The sequence below is a fragment of the Salvelinus fontinalis genome, chromosome 34 (genome assembly GCF_029448725.1).
Source record: "Salvelinus fontinalis isolate EN_2023a chromosome 34, ASM2944872v1, whole genome shotgun sequence".
NCBI classification, from domain to species: domain Eukaryota; kingdom Metazoa; phylum Chordata; class Actinopteri; order Salmoniformes; family Salmonidae; genus Salvelinus; species Salvelinus fontinalis.
This window is the reverse complement of record NC_074698.1, coordinates 36,576,840-36,594,092: the sequence shown is the minus strand read 5'-3', so window position 1 is coordinate 36,594,092 and position 17,253 is coordinate 36,576,840. Positions and strand designations below refer to the sequence as shown.

Below are 17,253 nucleotides of genomic sequence, written 5' to 3'. Positions count from 1 at the left end.
TCCTCTCCTCTCCTCCAGTCCACTCTCCTCTCCTCCAGTCAGTCCTCCTCTCCTCTCCTCCAGTCAGTCCTCCTCTCCTCTCCTCCAGTCCACCACCCTCTCCTCCAGTCCACCCCCCTCTGCTCTCCTCCAGTCCACCCCCCTCTCCTCTCCTCCAGTCCACCCCCCTCTCCTCTCCTCCAGTCCACCCCTCCTCTCCTCTCCTCCAGTCCACCCCTCCTCTCCTCCAGTCCACCCCCCCTCTCCTCTCCTCCAGTCCACCCCCCCTCTCCTCTCCTCCAGTCCACCCCCCTCTCCTCTCCTCCAGTCCACCCCCTCTCCTCTCCTCCAGTCCACCCCCCTCTCCTCTCCTCCAGTCCACCCCCCTCTCCTCTCCTCTAGTTTTACTTGCAATGATTGTGATGTGTGGTTGTTTTGCCTACTTTAGTTGAATGCAAAGCCTATGTGTAGTTGAATGGAAATGTTTAGTTGAATGGAAGTGGCTAAATGTAGTTCATTTTGTAGAGCGTGGCGCTTGCAATGCCAGGATAGTGGGTTTGATTCCCGGGACCACCCGTACGTAACATGTATGTTTTGGATAAAAGCATCTTCTAAATGGCATATTGTTATTATACATTATTATTAAGTTAATGTAAATGTTGCTGTGTCTCACTCTGTCCAGCCGGGACTGTCCATTATTCTACATGAGGAAGAAGGTGCAGAAAGACCTGGATGATCAGGAGAAGCTGGTGTCTCGCTTTGGATGGTGATAGGCAGAACCAAGAGAGACTCCATATTCACCGGCTCCCCTCTCTCTCCCTTGGTCCCCTCTGTCCCCGCTCTTGCTCCCCACTCTCCCTCTCCCTCTCCTGGAAAGGATTTGTACTGTATTTTCTTCTTGTAAGAATTATAAATGTTACACTTAGACTATTTTCTTGAATTATGAATCTGAATAAATGGCATCTTTTTTGTGTAGCTGTTGTTGTCTGTCTTCAGTCTAGAAGACCTCAAATGCATTGAACCAAAAGTGGTTGTGGTTTTGTACAATTTATAGTACTTAAAGTTGTGTACTGCTCATTTTGTGATAACCGATGTGTTACTGTTGTCTGTGGTAAAGCAGCAGGTAATTATTTTTTACTGTACTTTACTTCTAACAGGCTACATTTCAGGTTCCTATGGGGCAAAACATAATTCAAAACCACAATCAAAGCAAATTGCAAATGCATCTAATGAGTTTGTAGAGTCACCAACTTGATGTAGTCATTGCGTGCAAGACATATGGGACTAAATACAAAAGTTTTGACTACTTCAATACACTCTAAGTCAGTGTTTCCCTACTCTGGTCCTCGAGTACCTCCAGGGCAACAGTTGGGAAACACTGCTCTAAGTGAATTGGTCAGAATACTTATGACTTCTTCAAATGGGGGGGACCAGATACATAACGTGCTTTCATTTCTAAACTGTGAAACATATGTATGAAAATACCCTCAAATAAAAGGTGACATATACTGTCTCCTCATATTAAATAGTTGATCTCAAATCCAAAATGCTGGAGTATAGAACAAAATGTACAATTGTAGCTTTACTCTCAAAATACATATGAGGACTGTATATGCATTTATATTCCCTCTACTCAGTCTCCCTGCTTCTGCTCCTAACCTGTCAAATATATATAAATAAATCATCAATAGGAATTAAGGTTGTGTGTTTATACCTCTATCTGGTATAAACGGTTGTGTGTTTATACCTCTATCTGGTCTAGAAGGTTGTGTGTTTATACCTCTATCTGGTCCAGAAGGTTGTGTGTTTATACCTCTATCTGGTCGAGAAGGTTGTGTGTTTATACCTCTATCTGGTCGAGAAGGTTGTGTGTTTATACCTCTATCTGGCCCAGAAGGTTGTGTGTTTATACCTCTATCTGGTCCAAAAGGTTGTGTTTATACCTCTATCTGGTCCAAAAGGTTGTGTGTTTATACCTCTATCTAGTCCAGAAGGTTGTGTGTTTATACCTCTATCTGGTCCAGAAGGTTGTGTGTTTATACCTCTATCTGGTCCAGAAGGTTGTGTGTTTATACCTCTATCTGGTCTAGAAGGTTGTGTGTTTATACCTCTATCTGGTCTAGAAGGTTGTGTGTTTATACTTCTATCTGGTCCAGAAGGTTGTGTGTTTATACCTCTATCTGGTCTAGAAGGTTGTGTGTTTATACCTATATCTGGTCTATAAGGTTGTGTGTTTTATACTTCTATCTGGTCTATAAGGTTGTGTTTATACTTCTATCTGGTCTATAAGGTTGTGTGTTTATACTTCTATCTGGTCTACAAGGTTGTGTTTATACTTCTATCTGGTCCAGAAGGTTGTGTGTTTATACCTCTATCTGGTCTATAAGGTTGTGTGTTTATACTTCTATCTGGTCCAGAAGGTTGTGTGTTTATACCTCTATCTGGTCCAGAAGGTTGTGTGTTTATACCTATATCTGGTCCAGAAGGTTGTGTGTTTATACCTCTATCTGGTCCAGAAGGTTGTGTGTTTATACCTCTATCTAGTCCAGAAGGTTGTGTGTTAATACCTCTATCTGGTCTAGAAGGTTGTGTGTTTATACCTCTATCTGGTCCAGAAGGTTGTGTGTTTATACCTCTATCTGGTCCAGAAGGTTGTGTGTTTATACCTCTATCTGGTCCAGAAGGTTGTGTGTTTATACCTCTATCTGGTCCAGAAGGTTGTGTGTTTATACCTCTATCTAGTCCAGAAGGTTGTGTGTTAATACCTCTATCTAGTCCAGAAGGTTGTGTGTTTATACCTCTATCTAGTCCAGAAGGTTGTGTGTTAATACCTCTATCTGGCAATCCACCAAATTCACTTCAATATTCACCACCAACATTGACCAATATCAGTCAATGCTAAAATTAAATGAGTGTCTTAACCAAAGCTTTATTTCTCTTGAGAAACTCTGGCCTACTGTACACAGACAGAGACAGGTGTGTTATGTTTCCTGTATGATGCAACACATTTAACAAACGAGTAATATTTACAAATGATTTGATCACACTTAACAATAAAATATCTCGTATTCAAAGTCAAAGGCGTTTTACAGAACAGAGCATGGATGTACAGTCACAGGAATACAATATAATCATCTCCCCACAACTGTGATTTATTAATGTCCATATCTGAATTCATGACCACTGTCAATGCCATCAAGTCACACGGTTGTGTTAGAACCTGCCTGTGCCATTAAACCCCTACAACTCATCCAGAACGCCGCAGCCCGTCTGGTGTTCAACTTTCCCAAGTTCTCTCACGTCACCCCGCTCCTCCGCTCTCTCCACTGGCTTCCAGTTGAAGCTCGCATCCGCTACAAGACCATGGTGCTTGCCTACGGAGCTGTGAGGGGAACGGCACCTCCGTACCTTCAGGCTCTGATCAGGCCCTACACCCAAATAAGGGCACTGCGTTCATCCACCTCTGGCCTGCTCGCCTCCCTACCTCTGAGGAAGTACAGTTCCCGCTCAGCCCAGTCAAAACTGTTCGCTGCTCTGGCACCCCAATGGTGGAACAAACTCCCTCACGACGCCAGGTCAGCGGAGTCAATCACCACCTTCCGGAGACACCTGAAACCCCACCTCTTTAAGGAATACCTAGGATAGGATAAAGTAATCCTTCTAACCCCCCCCCCCCCCTTAAAAGAGTTAGATGCACTATTGTAAAGTGGTTGTTCCACTGGATATCATAAGGTGAATGCACCAATTTGTAAGTCGCTCTGGATAAGAGCGTCTGCTAAATGACTTAAATGTAAATGTAGAACAGGATGGTGTGTGTGACTGTTGTCATGGAGACCCAGGTGTTCCTCCAGGACCAAAAGGCTACTCTACCTGGCACAAGGACACTGAGCAAGGGTTACAGCCGGCTAGTCCAAAAGCTGGATAGAGGGGCTCAGTGAATGTGGTGTGGAATGTGTACAGGTGGGTCAATGTGTCAGAGAAGACCGTGTAGAAGGACAGAGTGCCAGCCAGCCAGTCCAGATACACTCCTATTCTATGCCTGGAGGGGTCCCTAAAGGGGGGGAATTTAATAGCTGCGCCATTATGACAAAAATGTGTTTTGTCCTCCATACACCAGGACTTGTCATTGTGTCCAATGGCAAAGTCATCACTGATGTCGCCTCTTCTTTTGATTCCTTTGTACGTCACTCCGAGAACAACGTCACCACTTGACTCCGTTTCCCAGTAATGGCGCTCAGTCAGACCCTCTCTACAAAGAACCTGAAAAACGCCATAAAATCTCTCCGGGTGATCAGGATATGGCTGTTCCTCAATCTCATATCTCACCACTCTGTTTCCTTCAGACAGAGAGAGGTGTCTGTTTGCTGTGTTTGGGTCCAGTGTGAGATCACAGGCATATGTAGACCAGAGGTAAGAGAGGATCAGCTGCATTAAATCACGAGTGTACTGAATGTCAAACTACTTTAAAACATTGTTTGTGTCTTATAATACTTTATGTTGTATCAATGTTACTGAGATTATATGTCAAGTATAGGGTATTCTTACACTTCTTCAGCAGCTCCAGATTCACCCAGCACTCTTCGTTGTGGTCCATACTGTGTGAGAGGCAGGAGAACAGACAGTGAATATACTACAGGTCTTACTAGAGTATCTTGCATTATTTTCATCATCTGCACTGACTTGATTTTCAGTCTACAGGCTGGATCTTCCATCGTAGCAGAGAGCATCTTCACTCCTGAGTCTCCTGGGTGATTGTAGCTCAGGTCCAGCTCTCTCAGGTGGGAGGGGTTTGACGTTAGTGCTGAAGCCAGAGAATCACAGCCTTCCTCTGTGACTCTACAGAATGGCAGCCTGCAAAGAGAGGTAATGATGATCCTTGGCACATAAATCCTGCTTTTATCACTCACAGCAGATTCAGACAAGAGACTAAATTGCAAGGCTCAAGACACGCCCACTTTATGATACACCTATCTGCCATAGGATTGCTTTCAAAATAGAAACTGACAATATTCATAGGATTACCTGTGCAAACCACCTTTTCTCCTGTACTTTACTATCGGGGAAACGTTTGAAACTATGTCTCAAAAGGATGGGGGTATCGTCGGAAATCATAGACATGTGACAAAAATGTTTTGACCCGCGTGTTTATTTATCAAAATGTATTTATCGATGGGGATTAAACGCACCGATACAGCAACTACTTACAGTAAGTGTTCCCCTTCGTGGGATATAACATTGTTGATGTTTGATTAGATGATCATGTAGCCTAAACAAACTCGCCAGTCAGAAAAGAAAGCTGACACGAAAAATCTAAATCAATCGCGCAATTTGTTATCGTTCTCCTATTGTCTAATCAAATATGCATTGGTTAATTCTAGAGCGATGTATATTGATGTTCACAACTGTTGGTTGCAATTTTTGGTACAAAACATTTCCGCCTTGTGTTTAAGCAGTTTTTAAGCTTCTCCGTTTTAGACTGTTTTGTTCTGGAAACTATTTGACCGGATCCGGTAACTCTCCTGGCATGAAAAATGATTTTAACTTTTTGCAATGTAAAAATTATAATAAAAGCGATCAAAGTTCTTTCGAGTTGCCTCTTCGTTAATTCTCCTGCCCCCACAAAAAAAAAACGTAATGTGAAAAAGTTGATTTTCAGCCCGGGCCTAATATTGTAAGAGTTCATTTGGGTTGGCCCGGCCCGGGTTTATGGTTTGAGCAACATTGTAACTAACCTATGTTTGAGACCAAAGCATGGTCGTGGCTGTGTGAGAAGCGCGCCAGTATCTCTCACGTAACTAGAATGAGATTAACTTTCTATGATCTCTCTCCCTCTCTGCTCTGATAGACATGAGCCTGCAACTCTCACCTCTCCAGCGTTGCACTTCATCGTTTATGTCCTTATAAAATCATAGCCGCGAAGGGTTCTGAACGAACTGCAGCACCCCATGATAAATTGAAAAACATTTGACAAAGTTGTATAATTTCTGCTGTCTGTTCAGAAATAAATTAAATCGTTCAGAATAGCCTACTACACCACGAGAAGGCCTATAATTTAGCCTAAGAGTATCAATAGTTAAATATATATATTTAACTATTGAGCCTAGCTGTGGATTGTAGCCAAATAACAAGGAATAGCCTACAGTCGGGAACGCGCTAGACACTCTAGACGTCCTGAGTGGCACTGCGGTCTAAGGCACTGCATCAAATTGTATTGGTCACATACACGTGTTTAGCAGATGTTATTGCGGGTGTAACGAAATGCTTATCATCTCAGTGCTAGAGACGTCACTACAGACCCGGGTTTGATCCCGGGCTGTATCACAATGGCCGTGATCGGGAGTCCCATAGGGCGGCACATAAATGGCCCAGCATCATCCGGGTAAGAGGAGGGTTTGGCTGGGTAGGCCGTCTTTGTAAACAATAATTTGTTCTTAACTGACTTGCCTAGTTAAATAAAATATGCGTTAGGCAAGAGAGAGAGAGGCATTTGGCATGAGGAAATAAGGAAAACTAAGAGTGAACCATAACATACACTACCGTTCAAAAGTTTGGGTCAATTAGACATTTCCTTGTTTTTGAAAGAAAAACATTTTTTTTGTCCATTAAAATATCATCAAATTTATCAGAAATACAGCGTACATTGTTAATGTTGTAAATTATTATTGTAGCTGGAAACGGCAGATTTTTTATGGAATATCTACATAGGCGTACAGAGGCCCATTATCAGCAACCATCACTCCTGTGTTCCAATGGCACGTTGTGTTAGCGAATCCAAGTTGATCATTTTTAAAGGCTAATTGATCATTAGAAAACCCTTTTGTAATTATGTTAGTACAGCTGAAAACTGTTGTCCTGAATAAAGAAGCAATAAAACTGGCCTTTAGACTAGTTGTATATCTGGAGCATCAGCATTTGTGGGTTCGATTACAGGCTCAAAATGGCCAGAAACAAAGAACTTTAATTTTGCACATTCTAAAGTTCAAACAAACAGTAACAGAATACCTGAATACTTCTCTACATGCTTTAGTGTCTAGCAAGCCAAGACCACTGGACTTGGTGTATGTAGGAGCAATGTATTTTCGTTAATAGGGTGGTGAACCTAATAAAGTGGCAACTGAGTGTAGATATCACAAACAACTCCTTTTGAGCAGTGTCTGTCTGTTATACGTTTGATCAATGGGTATGATGGTAAATCTGACCCCCAAGGTCCTCATTGGCTCACGTGGATATATAGAGTTGGCGGTAAAGAAACACATATGAAACTAGGACCTTAAAACACTGGCAGAATTCTTTCATCCACATCCATTCACATAAAATATGTATTTTAAAGTATAAATGCCCTTCTAAGACCACTGTCTTTGTGGATGTTTTAAAAGGTTTGCAAATAGAACAGTCTGTGATGGTCTTTTGTAAGCACAGTTCCAAAACTGTTTTTTAAAATAATTCCAACACTCAGCTTGTACTGGCTGTAATAGACTCATTTTTTTTTTTTACATTTTAGTCATTTAGCAGACGCTCTTATCCAGAGCGACTTACAGTAGAGTGCATACATTTTATTACATTTTTTTTTTATTTTTATTTTTATTTTTTTTTATACATACTGAGACAAGGATATCCCTACCGGCCAAACCCTCCCTACCGGCCAAACCCTCCCTAACCCGGACGACGCTATGCCAATTGTGCGTCGCCCCACGGATCTCCCGGTTGCGGCCGGCTGCGACAGAGCCTGGGCGTGAACCCAGCCCAGCCTGGGCGCGAACCCAGAGACTCTGGTGGCGCAGCTAGCACTGCCCTAGACCACTGCGCCACCCGGGAGATGACTCCAACTGGACATAAAAACATGAACACTCCATCTCCTTTCCCAGTTTCATCAACTGGTTTGAATTCACACTGTTCCAGATGCAAAGAGGGTTGTACCTAATAAAGTGACCACTGAATCTATAGACGTTCCAGAATGTGTTCTGGGAATACCCGGGGTATTAAACATTTGGCTGTAAGTGTTGAACAGTTGAATCTATTACCTCAGGAGATGGTACCATTCAGCTTGTCTGGGCTTCAACAAAGCCAAAATAGAAAATGATTGGAAGGGGGCTCTTTGCTGTTAAATTAGAGACATATAAATAAATAACTGTTGTGGCTTTTAACTACTTTAAAATGTGGAACTGTTGCACTAAAAATGCAAACATTGATTTGGCATACAATTTAAGATTGTAAACATTGTACAACTTCATATAGAACAAATTGCACTTGAAATGAACATTTCTTTAAAGTTATTGCAAATAAATGCATATTTTCTAAAAAAATTCTGCGACAATCACTGAATTAGTTATTGAATTATTCATCTTTAATATATATTTATTTGAGATTGTATGTATTTATATCAAATCAAAACTGGAATTTCTACTCAAAGCAAAGGTTGTAAAAGTATACTAGACATTTATAGAATAAATCATACCTAGTTTGATGATTCTGTCATAATCAGTGAAAACGTTGATTTATACCGCTTTAAATGGCATTTTATATATTATGTATTTCTATCAAGTCAACTGGGATTTGTACTCAAAACAAAGGTTGTAAAAGTATGCTAGACATTTATAGAATAAATCATATCTGGTTTGATGTTTCTGTGACAAACGGTAAATTAGTTATTGATTTATACCGCTTTAAATGGCATCTTTTACATTTGATGTACTTCTATAAAAATCTAAACTGAAATCTTTCTTCAAAACAAAGGTTGTAAAAGTATGTTAGACATTTATAGAATAAATCATATAAAGTTTGATGATTCTGTGACAAACGGTGAATTAGTTATTGATTTGTACATTTTTAAATGGCTTTTGGCGAATGTCTGCTGAATGTCTGTTGAATGTCCGAATGTGTGAATATAAAACCAACTTTACCTCGGTCGGGTTGTCAGTGTCAAAGTAGCCTGCCATTTAGATTATTTGTGCGGTATAAAAACAAAAGTTTCTGCCAAAGTCTCCAGTCATGTAAAACGATGTAGAATTGCATGAAATGCATTTATAAAAGGCCAAAGTTTTACCCGACCATAGGCTACTAAAAATGTTTACAGCAGGGTTGAAATGTAAAGGCCATGTTCCCGCTTTAGCGGATAATGCATTCACGTTTAACGCTGCATGTCAGCGGAATCGGAAATGACCTTCACATTTCTTCCAAGGAATCTGTAATGCTTCAGTCTTACAGATTGAATACCGTACCTTTGAAAGAGTTGGTTGGATAGAGAGTAATTTCATGCTAATTTATTAAATTAAGCTCATATGTATATGCAAATCAGTTGTTCTTTTCAAACGTTATTATTCAATCAAAATAATAACAAAACATAGAAAAGAGAGCCTACCAACCTCAGAGTCTCCAGTTTACAGTGGGGATTCCCCAGTCCAGCAGAGAGCAGCTTTACTCCTGAATCCTTCAGGTCATTGTTACTCAGATCCAGCTCTCTCAGGTGTGAGGGGATGGTCTTAAGGGCTGACGCCAGTGCTTCACAACTTTCGTTATTGAGATTACATTGATAGAGCCTAAATGAAACATTTCAAAGAAACATATGAAGACAGAAATTCCCCAGTCCCTGCCAGTCACCACCACAATTGAAAATGTTTTACTCAGCTACCTGTTTTGTTGGATTTGGCCCAAACCTTTTAGCCTGTGTCCCAGATCCGTTTTTGATCCATACAGTTTTCTCCTATATCAGCTGTTGAACTCTGTAGCTGTCTTAAAATCAACATTGGCCTCTTAATGACATCCCTCTTAATTATTTTGACCTTGCTCCAAGGAATATGTACTTAGTGTCTTGGAATTTGGTATAACCTTCCCCTGATCACTGCCTGTCCACAACATCAACGGGATGTTTTAGAAATCCTCCATAATATTTCTTTAACATTGAAAGTATGGAGTTGATTGTGGAGATCAGTGAACATAATCAGGCTATATCCTTCAGGAAATACAAACCTGAGAACAGGAAACATACTGACCTCAATTTCTCCAGTTTACAGTGTGGACTTTTGAGTCCAGTGGAGAGCAGCTCCACTCTTAAATCGATCAGGTCACAGTGAACAATGTCCAGCTCTTTCAGATGAGAGGAATTTGAGCTGATAGCTGAGACTAGTACTTCACAGAAGTTGTCTGTTAGTGTATTTCGATTCAGCCTGTACACAAGATTTCATTTTATTATAACATGCATTTTGTATGTAATTCAAAGATCCCAACATGCTAAATCAAAACGCCTGCATTTATTTAGTAAATCAAATAACCCCTGACAAAGCAATGAATGACTTTGAATTCACAGTCCAAATTGATGTACTAACAGAAAAACTACTGACCTCAGTATCTCCAGTTTACAGTGTTGACTCCCTAGTCCAGTAGAGAGTACCTCAACTACAGAATCCTGCAGTGTGAAGTTACTCAAGCCCAGCTCTCTCAGGTTGCAGCTGAGAACTGTTTTCATAGAGGAGACCAAATTATGACGTTCCTCGTTTGAGAGTCCATTCCCGCAGAGACTGCAATTGCAGATATAATGCATTTTAAGGCAGCTTGTTTCATCAACACATTGAGGCAGATTGTTTTGTGAGACATGCTATTATAAATGTATGTGTAATTACATGTTACTTAACCTCTTGTGGACAGATGCACGTAACTTAACTGGTATCGTAGCATCTGTCACCAGACTGATGCGACGACTAATGAGAAAGTTTGTTTCGGTGTGGCATTAGCACATGGTTTGCAGTAATATGTCATCTTGGACACCCAGAACTAAAATATTGCATAATTGCATCAGATGCTCGATTAATGCCGCATTCACGTGCTAGTCAGAAGAAGGAAACTATTACATTTCCGACTTGCTAACTAATTGAACGCGGCATGCGTAAAACTACAACCAGTTAGCAACTCAAAGATTTCAGAGTTTCCTAGTTACGACTAGCACGTGAAGTCAATTTGAGGCAAATGTTTGCCTAAATGGTCATTGTAGTGACAAAGAGAATATTAACACATACAAGAAATAAAATGTCACCTCATCATTCAACAGCACTTGCTGACGTAACTTTTATTTTTCTATTTAAAAAAATCAAATAAAAAATCTCTTCAATTACCTCAGTGCTTCCAGTTTACAGTCTCGGCTAGACAGTCCAGTACAGAGCACATCCACTTCTGAATCCAGCCAGGTTGAATCTATCAGGTGCAGTTCTCTCAATGGTGAGTTTGGTAACTGGAGAGCAGAGGCCAACGTTGCACAGTACCATCTATCCAGATAAACGCCTTCAATTCTGCAGAAACAGGAAAATTACATTTAGCCTACATTTGAGTCATTTAGCAGACTTACAAGAGTGATTAGGGTTAAGGGCCTTGCTTTTCACCTAGTCAACTCTGGGATTCGAACCCAATGGTCTTAACTGCTAGACTACCTGCTGCCCTAATTATTCCTGTGAGGATTTGGATCTGCACAGTTCTCCATCATTTCTGTTTGCACACAGGCCCCGATTCTGACCTGAGTTAAGCTGCTTAAATGGAATGTAATTCCCTTTTTATGTGCTTTTCTCTGACTATTTTTTTTTTACCTTGAATACTATTCACCCACTATTAATTTGAGGTGGAGCTTGAATACATTTACATTACATTTAAGTCATTTAGCAGACGCTCTTATCCAGAGCGACTTACAAATTGGAAAGTTCATACATATTCATCCTGGTCCCCCCGTGGGAACCCAACGTTGCACAGTACCATCTATCCAGATAAACGCCTTCAATTCTGCAGAAACAGGAAAATTACATTTAGCCTACATTTGAGTCATTTGAATAAATGAAGGTGTGGTGGAGGTGTGTCTACAAAATATGCCGTATTCTGCCCTTGACTTAATTCCACCACCTTTACGCGTGAGAAAACCATGAATAAGGTCGAGCGAACCTGACGGTTCCAAGTGTAATTTTTGTATTTTATTTAACTAGGCAGGTCAGTTAATAACAAATTCTTATTTACAATGACAGCCTAGGAACAGTGGGTGAACTACCTTGTTCAGGGGCAGAACGACATATTTTTACCCTGTCAGCTCAGGGATTCGATCTAACAACCTTTCGGTTACTGGCCCACGAGGCTACATGCCGCCCAAAAAGTTCAATATTTGAAAAAGCATCTACTTATTTTTCCCCCCGATAGAAATAAAAGCATTTTCCATGCACTGTAATTTATAAATTGACAAGTGCTAGGTAAATGAGTAACCCATTTGGAGAAAGGGATTGTAAATACTGTACACAGTAATTGTTTTAGATTTTTCTTTATCATCCCTGGAGAGTGCCAAACATTCAGGCCAAAAAAATCATGCCGTCAGAACGTCTGCACCATTAAAGCTGGAGTCCGTTCTTGGTGAAACTGCCACGCGCTTCTGGGATATTACAACAACAAATAATTTATTTCAAACAATAAACATTGCTGTCAGACACTCCTGGCCTCCGTTTCTTCAACAAAACAAAAACACTAATAAAGGTATTGGGGCGAACAGTGGCGTTGTGCGGATTCCAGCGTTAAAGGGGATATCCAGTAGAAATTGAGAGTTTTCGGTTGAGAAATTAAATTCTAGGGTTGGAAAGTATTTTTTTTACTGTTAAAGTAGCAGCCATATCAGCCAGGGAAACTAATTGTTCTCACTTTATGATTGAACATTAAGATTTTTCTCCCTGACTGTGGCGCTATTTACCTAAATTATTAGGATTTTCTTGTGATCACAACAAAACTACTTATTTTGCTCAAATAGAGATATCATTAAATTGTGTTTTCTTTGAAAAGATGGGCCTGGCTAAGAAAATAACATTCAGTTAAGTAGCCTACCTCTCCTCTTATAGTTGGGCGTGCGAGATCAAGTGGGTCTAGTATACTCTGGGGGCCCATGCGCCCGTCATCTCACACCTGTGTCTGAATTTTATCAAAATATTTAAAGAAATAATTTTGACAGTAACCCTCCTTTTTAATTTCCACATGTAGCAAGCGTGGTGTCCAATCTACATGGGTGGTAGGTGAATCAGACAATATCGTTTTCATGCATCTAATTGCTGCCTGCCTCTGCTTCCTCAGTTAATTGGCTATCAAGTTTTTAAAAAGTTAGTGAATCAGGTCGGACTCGGCTGGAGAGTGAGTGCGTTGTCCAAGATGGATAAACAAAAGGTAAGACCAAGTTGTGCACAAAAACGCAGCACAAAAGCTTTATCTGATCAAGGTCGTGCCATATTACCGAAGATAACCACATCATTGGGGGGGGGGGTCCCAAATGCCGACTTTATGGGGGTCCGGAGAAACTGAGCTACACCAGTGCATATGTTCCATACTAACAGCCATCCAAATACAGACTATGCTGATTTCTCAACAGCATGCCTATTGCAGTTCGGGTCAAAGAGGTAATGGGTAATGAAAACAATAACAATTCAGTATATTCATTGTTATTTGGAATGTGTGAATTTTGACGATCTTTCTTACATTGCCTTTCTGCAGTTCCTCACAGCTGGAAGAAGTCTGAAAAACCCCTTTTGGGAGGTTTTATATTTCTTCAGGACAAACTCATCCAACACCTTCTCTGACATCAGAAGTACATAGGCCAGTACTGAGCAATGAGCGGGTGAGAGCTCTCTGTCTGCTTCCTTTTCTGACAGATATCTCTGAATGTCTTCATGTAGGGAATAGTCTTTAACTTCTTCAGTCAAAGAGAAGAGATTGAGGCACCTCTCAGGGGAGACATCAATTAGATCCATCTCCTTAAGTATTATCTTCATTTCTTTAACAATCTCTGAACTGTTCTCTGTCTTTGGCAGCAGGCCTTGTAGGAGGCACTGAACAGATTCCATAGACATTCCAAGAAGGAAGCGGAGGAACATGTCCATCTCTCCATTTTCTCTAGACACAGAATTGTACATGGCAATCTCCACCAACTCATCCAAGGGAAGGTCTACAGGCTCCTTCTCCAATATAGCTTTGAGATATGGTTCTGAACCTTCCATCAGGAAAGACTTGAGGCTCGATGACGTCTTGAGGCTCTTGGTTGTGAAACAGTGGAAAACAAAGAGGGCAGCAACAAACTCCTGAATGGTCAGATGCATGAAGCAGTACACCTTCTTTTTGTACACCTTCTCTTCTTTAAAGATTTCTGTGCACAACGCAGAGTAGACTGCAACTTCACTGATGTCAATGCCATATTCATTCAGGTCTTCCTCATAGAACATGAGATTGCGTTTCTCCAGATGTTCAAACGCTAGCTTTCCCAGTTTCAGAAGGAAGTCTTTATTTGATTCCCAGATCTTCTGTTTATCTCTCTCATGCCCAGGATCCTTTTGTGCCAGTTGTATTTGAATGAGCAGAAAGTGAGTGTACATCTCAGTCAGAGTTGTAGGGATTTCTCCATTCACATTTTCTCTCAACAGTTCCTCAAGAACCTTAGCGGAAATCCAACAGAAGACTGGTATGTGGCACATGATTTTGAAGGTTCTTGATGTTGTAATGTGTGCAATGATTCTTCTGGCCACTTCCCCATTCTTGACCCTCTTCTTGAAGTACTCCTCTTTCTGTCGCTCATCGAACCCTCGTACTTCGGTCACCAGGTTGATGTATCTACGGGGAATCTGATTGGCTGCTGCAGGTCTAGAGGTTATCCAGATCAGAGCTTTGGGAAGCAGCTTCTCCTCAATGAGGTTTGTCACCAATACATCTACATTGTTACCTGTCTTTGTAACATCAGTCACCCTCTTGGTGTTGAATTTTAGTGGATGTCGCTTTTCATCCAGACCATCAAAGATGAACAGAACTTTGCTCGTAGCATATATCTTTGCGTTTTCTATCTCTGTAAGTTCAGGGTGGAAGTCATTTATAAGTCCATGAAGACTTAATTCATCATCTTTGATTGAATGCAGCTCTCTGAAAGGGAGCACAAAGATGAAATCCAAATCCTGATTGGCTTTTCCTTCGGCCCAGTCAAGGACGAACTTCTGCACGGAGACTGTTTTTCCAATGCCAGCAATGCCCTTTGTCAGCACAGTTTTGATGGGTCTCTTCTCTTCGTTCTCTTGTCCAGCTAAGGGTTTGAATATGTCATTAGAGTTGATTGGAGTGTCTGACGATGTTTCTCTCCTGGATGTATATTCAATCTGCCAAACCTCATGTTCTTTATTAACTCCTTCATTCTCTCCCAGTGTGATATAGAGCTGTGTGTAGATGCTGTTCAGGGAAGTTTCTTCCTCTTCAGTGCCTTCAAACACAAACTTAAACTTATTCTTCAGACTGGCTTTATGTTCCTCTTTAACTCTCTGTATGAGTTCTGTAAGGACAGAGTCAGAATAAAACAGCTTAGTTAGAGCATAAGATGAAGAAGTCTTATCCACCTTTCACTCATATGGATGAGAATGTCTACTAATAAACCACTATAAGGTCTAGTGAGGTGGTGTTTTCACGAGACTGTCTACTAATAAGCCACTATAAGGTCTAGTGAGGTGCTGTGGTGTTTTCATGAGACTGTCTACTAATAAACCACTATAAGGTCTAGTGAGGTGCTGTGGTGTTTTCATGAGACTGTCTACTAATAAACCACTATAAGGTCTAGTGAGGTGCTGTGGTGTTTTCACGAGACTGTCTACTAATAATCCACTATAAGGTCTAGTGAGGTGCTGTGGGGTTTTCATAGTTTTTTTCTTAATTTGTCACTAGTCAACTAATTCTTCACTATTCCTCATCCTACTCCTTTATCAGTAGTCATCTTCAACTCATTCCATTCCTCATCCTACTCATTTTGAGTCCACACTTACTTATACTGTATCTATGGTAACATCTCCTATGAATACCCTCTTCATAATGCATTATATGTGCATGCATATGCACATAATACGCAATGCAATATAACCTATTAGCTCCTATGTCATGCATCATAATAATGCATATGTGCTTATAATTAAAGATGTATTTTGTCTTCCTTGTCTTTATCTTCATATTGTGGTGGTAGTGGATGGCAGTGTGTGTTCCTCGACACGCTCTGGGTCTCTCTGCACACTGGGGACAGGTAGAATACATCACCATGCAACTCACTGCGGAAAGAGAGAGAGGGTTCAACTACAAAACTTTTATTTTAAACACACACACACACACACACACACACTAAAGTAAAACGTTTGACACCTTACCTTTTTTGTGTGTCACTGCATTGTGCAACCTGGGAGGAGTCATCTAGAATTTGGGAAAAAAGGAAAATATATGATCTTCTCCTTACAGTTCTGAAGGTGACTTGATTGAATACAGTATGAATTTAATGTGCCGGTGGATACTTTTCCCTCACAGCTATGTAAAGAAAGTGGAAGAGTTATGTTTTTACCGTTGTTCTGAATGATGTTCTGAGTGATGTTCTGAGTGATGTTGATGCTACCTCCTACTTCATTATTGTTGATCACTGGGGCACATAGATTGCTTCCACCCTCAGCTGTGAGGGAAAACTGGGGATTGTATGCTGGGGAGAACGGGGATTGTTGGCTAGGAAGACTAGGAGAGACAAAGAGCGAAATAGAGGTAACACTGGCCCCTGTGTCCTCACCCTTGTACTACAACACGAGGCAAAACCGACAAACCATTTCAGGGAAATCAGTCTCACCTTTGTTGACAGGTCGTTTCTCCACCGATGAGACTGTTGTCCTCTGAGATCCTCCCTTCAGTGTTCCCCTTTTTTCTTCTCCAAGACAAACTTTTATTTTTGGAGAAAGCGGTTGTGTCCCTATCTTCTCTCCTCCCTTTGGAGCAATTGCTCCCCATCTCTTTCTCTCAAGTCTCAATCTATGGAACATGAGTGAACTCATGAAAACATATTGTTGTATTACATTTACATTTACATTTAAGTCATTTAGCAGACGCTCTTATCCAGAGCGACTTACAAATTGGTGCATTCACCTTATGACATCCAGTGGAACAGCCACTTTACAATAGTGCATCTAAATATTTTAAGAGGGGGGGGGGGGTCAGAAGGATTGCTTTATCCTATCCTAGGTATTCCTTGAAGAGGTGGGGTTTCAGGTGTCTCCGGAAGGTGGTGATTGACTCCGCTGTCCTGGCGTCGTGAGGGAGTTTGTTCCACCATTGGGGTGCCAGAGCAGCGAACAGTTTTGACTGGGCTGAGCGGGAACTGTACTTCCTCAGTGGTAGGGAGGCGAGCAGGCCAGAGGTGGATGAACGCAGTGCCCTTGTTTGGGTGTAGGGCCTGATCAGAGCCTGAAGGTACTGAGGTGCCGTTCCCCTCACAGCTCCGTAGGC

The 17,253-nt window shown here is 41.2% G+C and overlaps 2 protein-coding genes across 2 annotated transcripts; both read right to left on the bottom strand.

Annotated features, from left to right (window-relative positions):
* Positions 1 to 4,500: 4,500 nt before the first annotated feature.
* On the bottom strand, positions 4,501 to 11,260 carry LOC129834022 (ribonuclease inhibitor-like). The gene is made up of 5 exons (XM_055898846.1): positions 11,085 to 11,260; positions 10,317 to 10,493; positions 9,969 to 10,142; positions 9,342 to 9,515; positions 4,501 to 4,830 (listed from the first exon to the last, which is right to left on the bottom strand). Exons 2-5 carry the CDS (start codon positions 10,439 to 10,441, stop codon positions 4,521 to 4,523), a joined length of 783 nt encoding a protein of 260 aa, XP_055754821.1. The 5' UTR covers positions 10,442 to 10,493; positions 11,085 to 11,260; the 3' UTR covers positions 4,501 to 4,520.
* A 1,978-nt stretch (positions 11,261 to 13,238) lies between these two features.
* LOC129833976 (NLR family CARD domain-containing protein 3-like) lies at positions 13,239 to 16,988 on the bottom strand. The gene is made up of 4 exons (XM_055898795.1): positions 16,601 to 16,988; positions 16,328 to 16,491; positions 16,141 to 16,182; positions 13,239 to 15,283 (listed from the first exon to the last, which is right to left on the bottom strand). Exons 1-4 carry the CDS (start codon positions 16,756 to 16,758, stop codon positions 13,452 to 13,454), a joined length of 2,196 nt encoding a protein of 731 aa, XP_055754770.1. The 5' UTR covers positions 16,759 to 16,988; the 3' UTR covers positions 13,239 to 13,451.
* Positions 16,989 to 17,253: the final 265 nt, after the last annotated feature.

Excerpts from the sequence above, each read along its gene's own strand:
- LOC129833976 (XM_055898795.1), bottom strand. The coding sequence starts at position 16,758 with ATGGGGAGCAATTGCTCCAAAGGGAGGAGAGAAGATAGGGACACAACC. Across the intron at positions 16,183-16,327 it reads GAACATCATTCAGAACAACG|ATGACTCCTCCCAGGTTGCA; the intron begins GTAAAAACATAA and ends CCCAAATTCTAG. Across the intron at positions 15,284-16,140 it reads ATGCAGTGACACACAAAAAA|AACTCATACAGAGAGTTAAA; the intron begins GGTAAGGTGTCA and ends CTGTCCTTACAG.
- LOC129834022 (XM_055898846.1), bottom strand. The coding sequence starts at position 10,441 with ATGAAAACAGTTCTCAGCTGCAACCTGAGAGAGCTGGGCTTGAGTAAC. Across the intron at positions 10,143-10,316 it reads TGTAAACTGGAGATACTGAG|GCTGAATCGAAATACACTAA; the intron begins GTCAGTAGTTTT and ends TCTTGTGTACAG. Across the intron at positions 4,831-9,341 it reads TGTAAACTGGAGACTCTGAG|GCTGCCATTCTGTAGAGTCA; the intron begins GTTGGTAGGCTC and ends CTCTCTTTGCAG.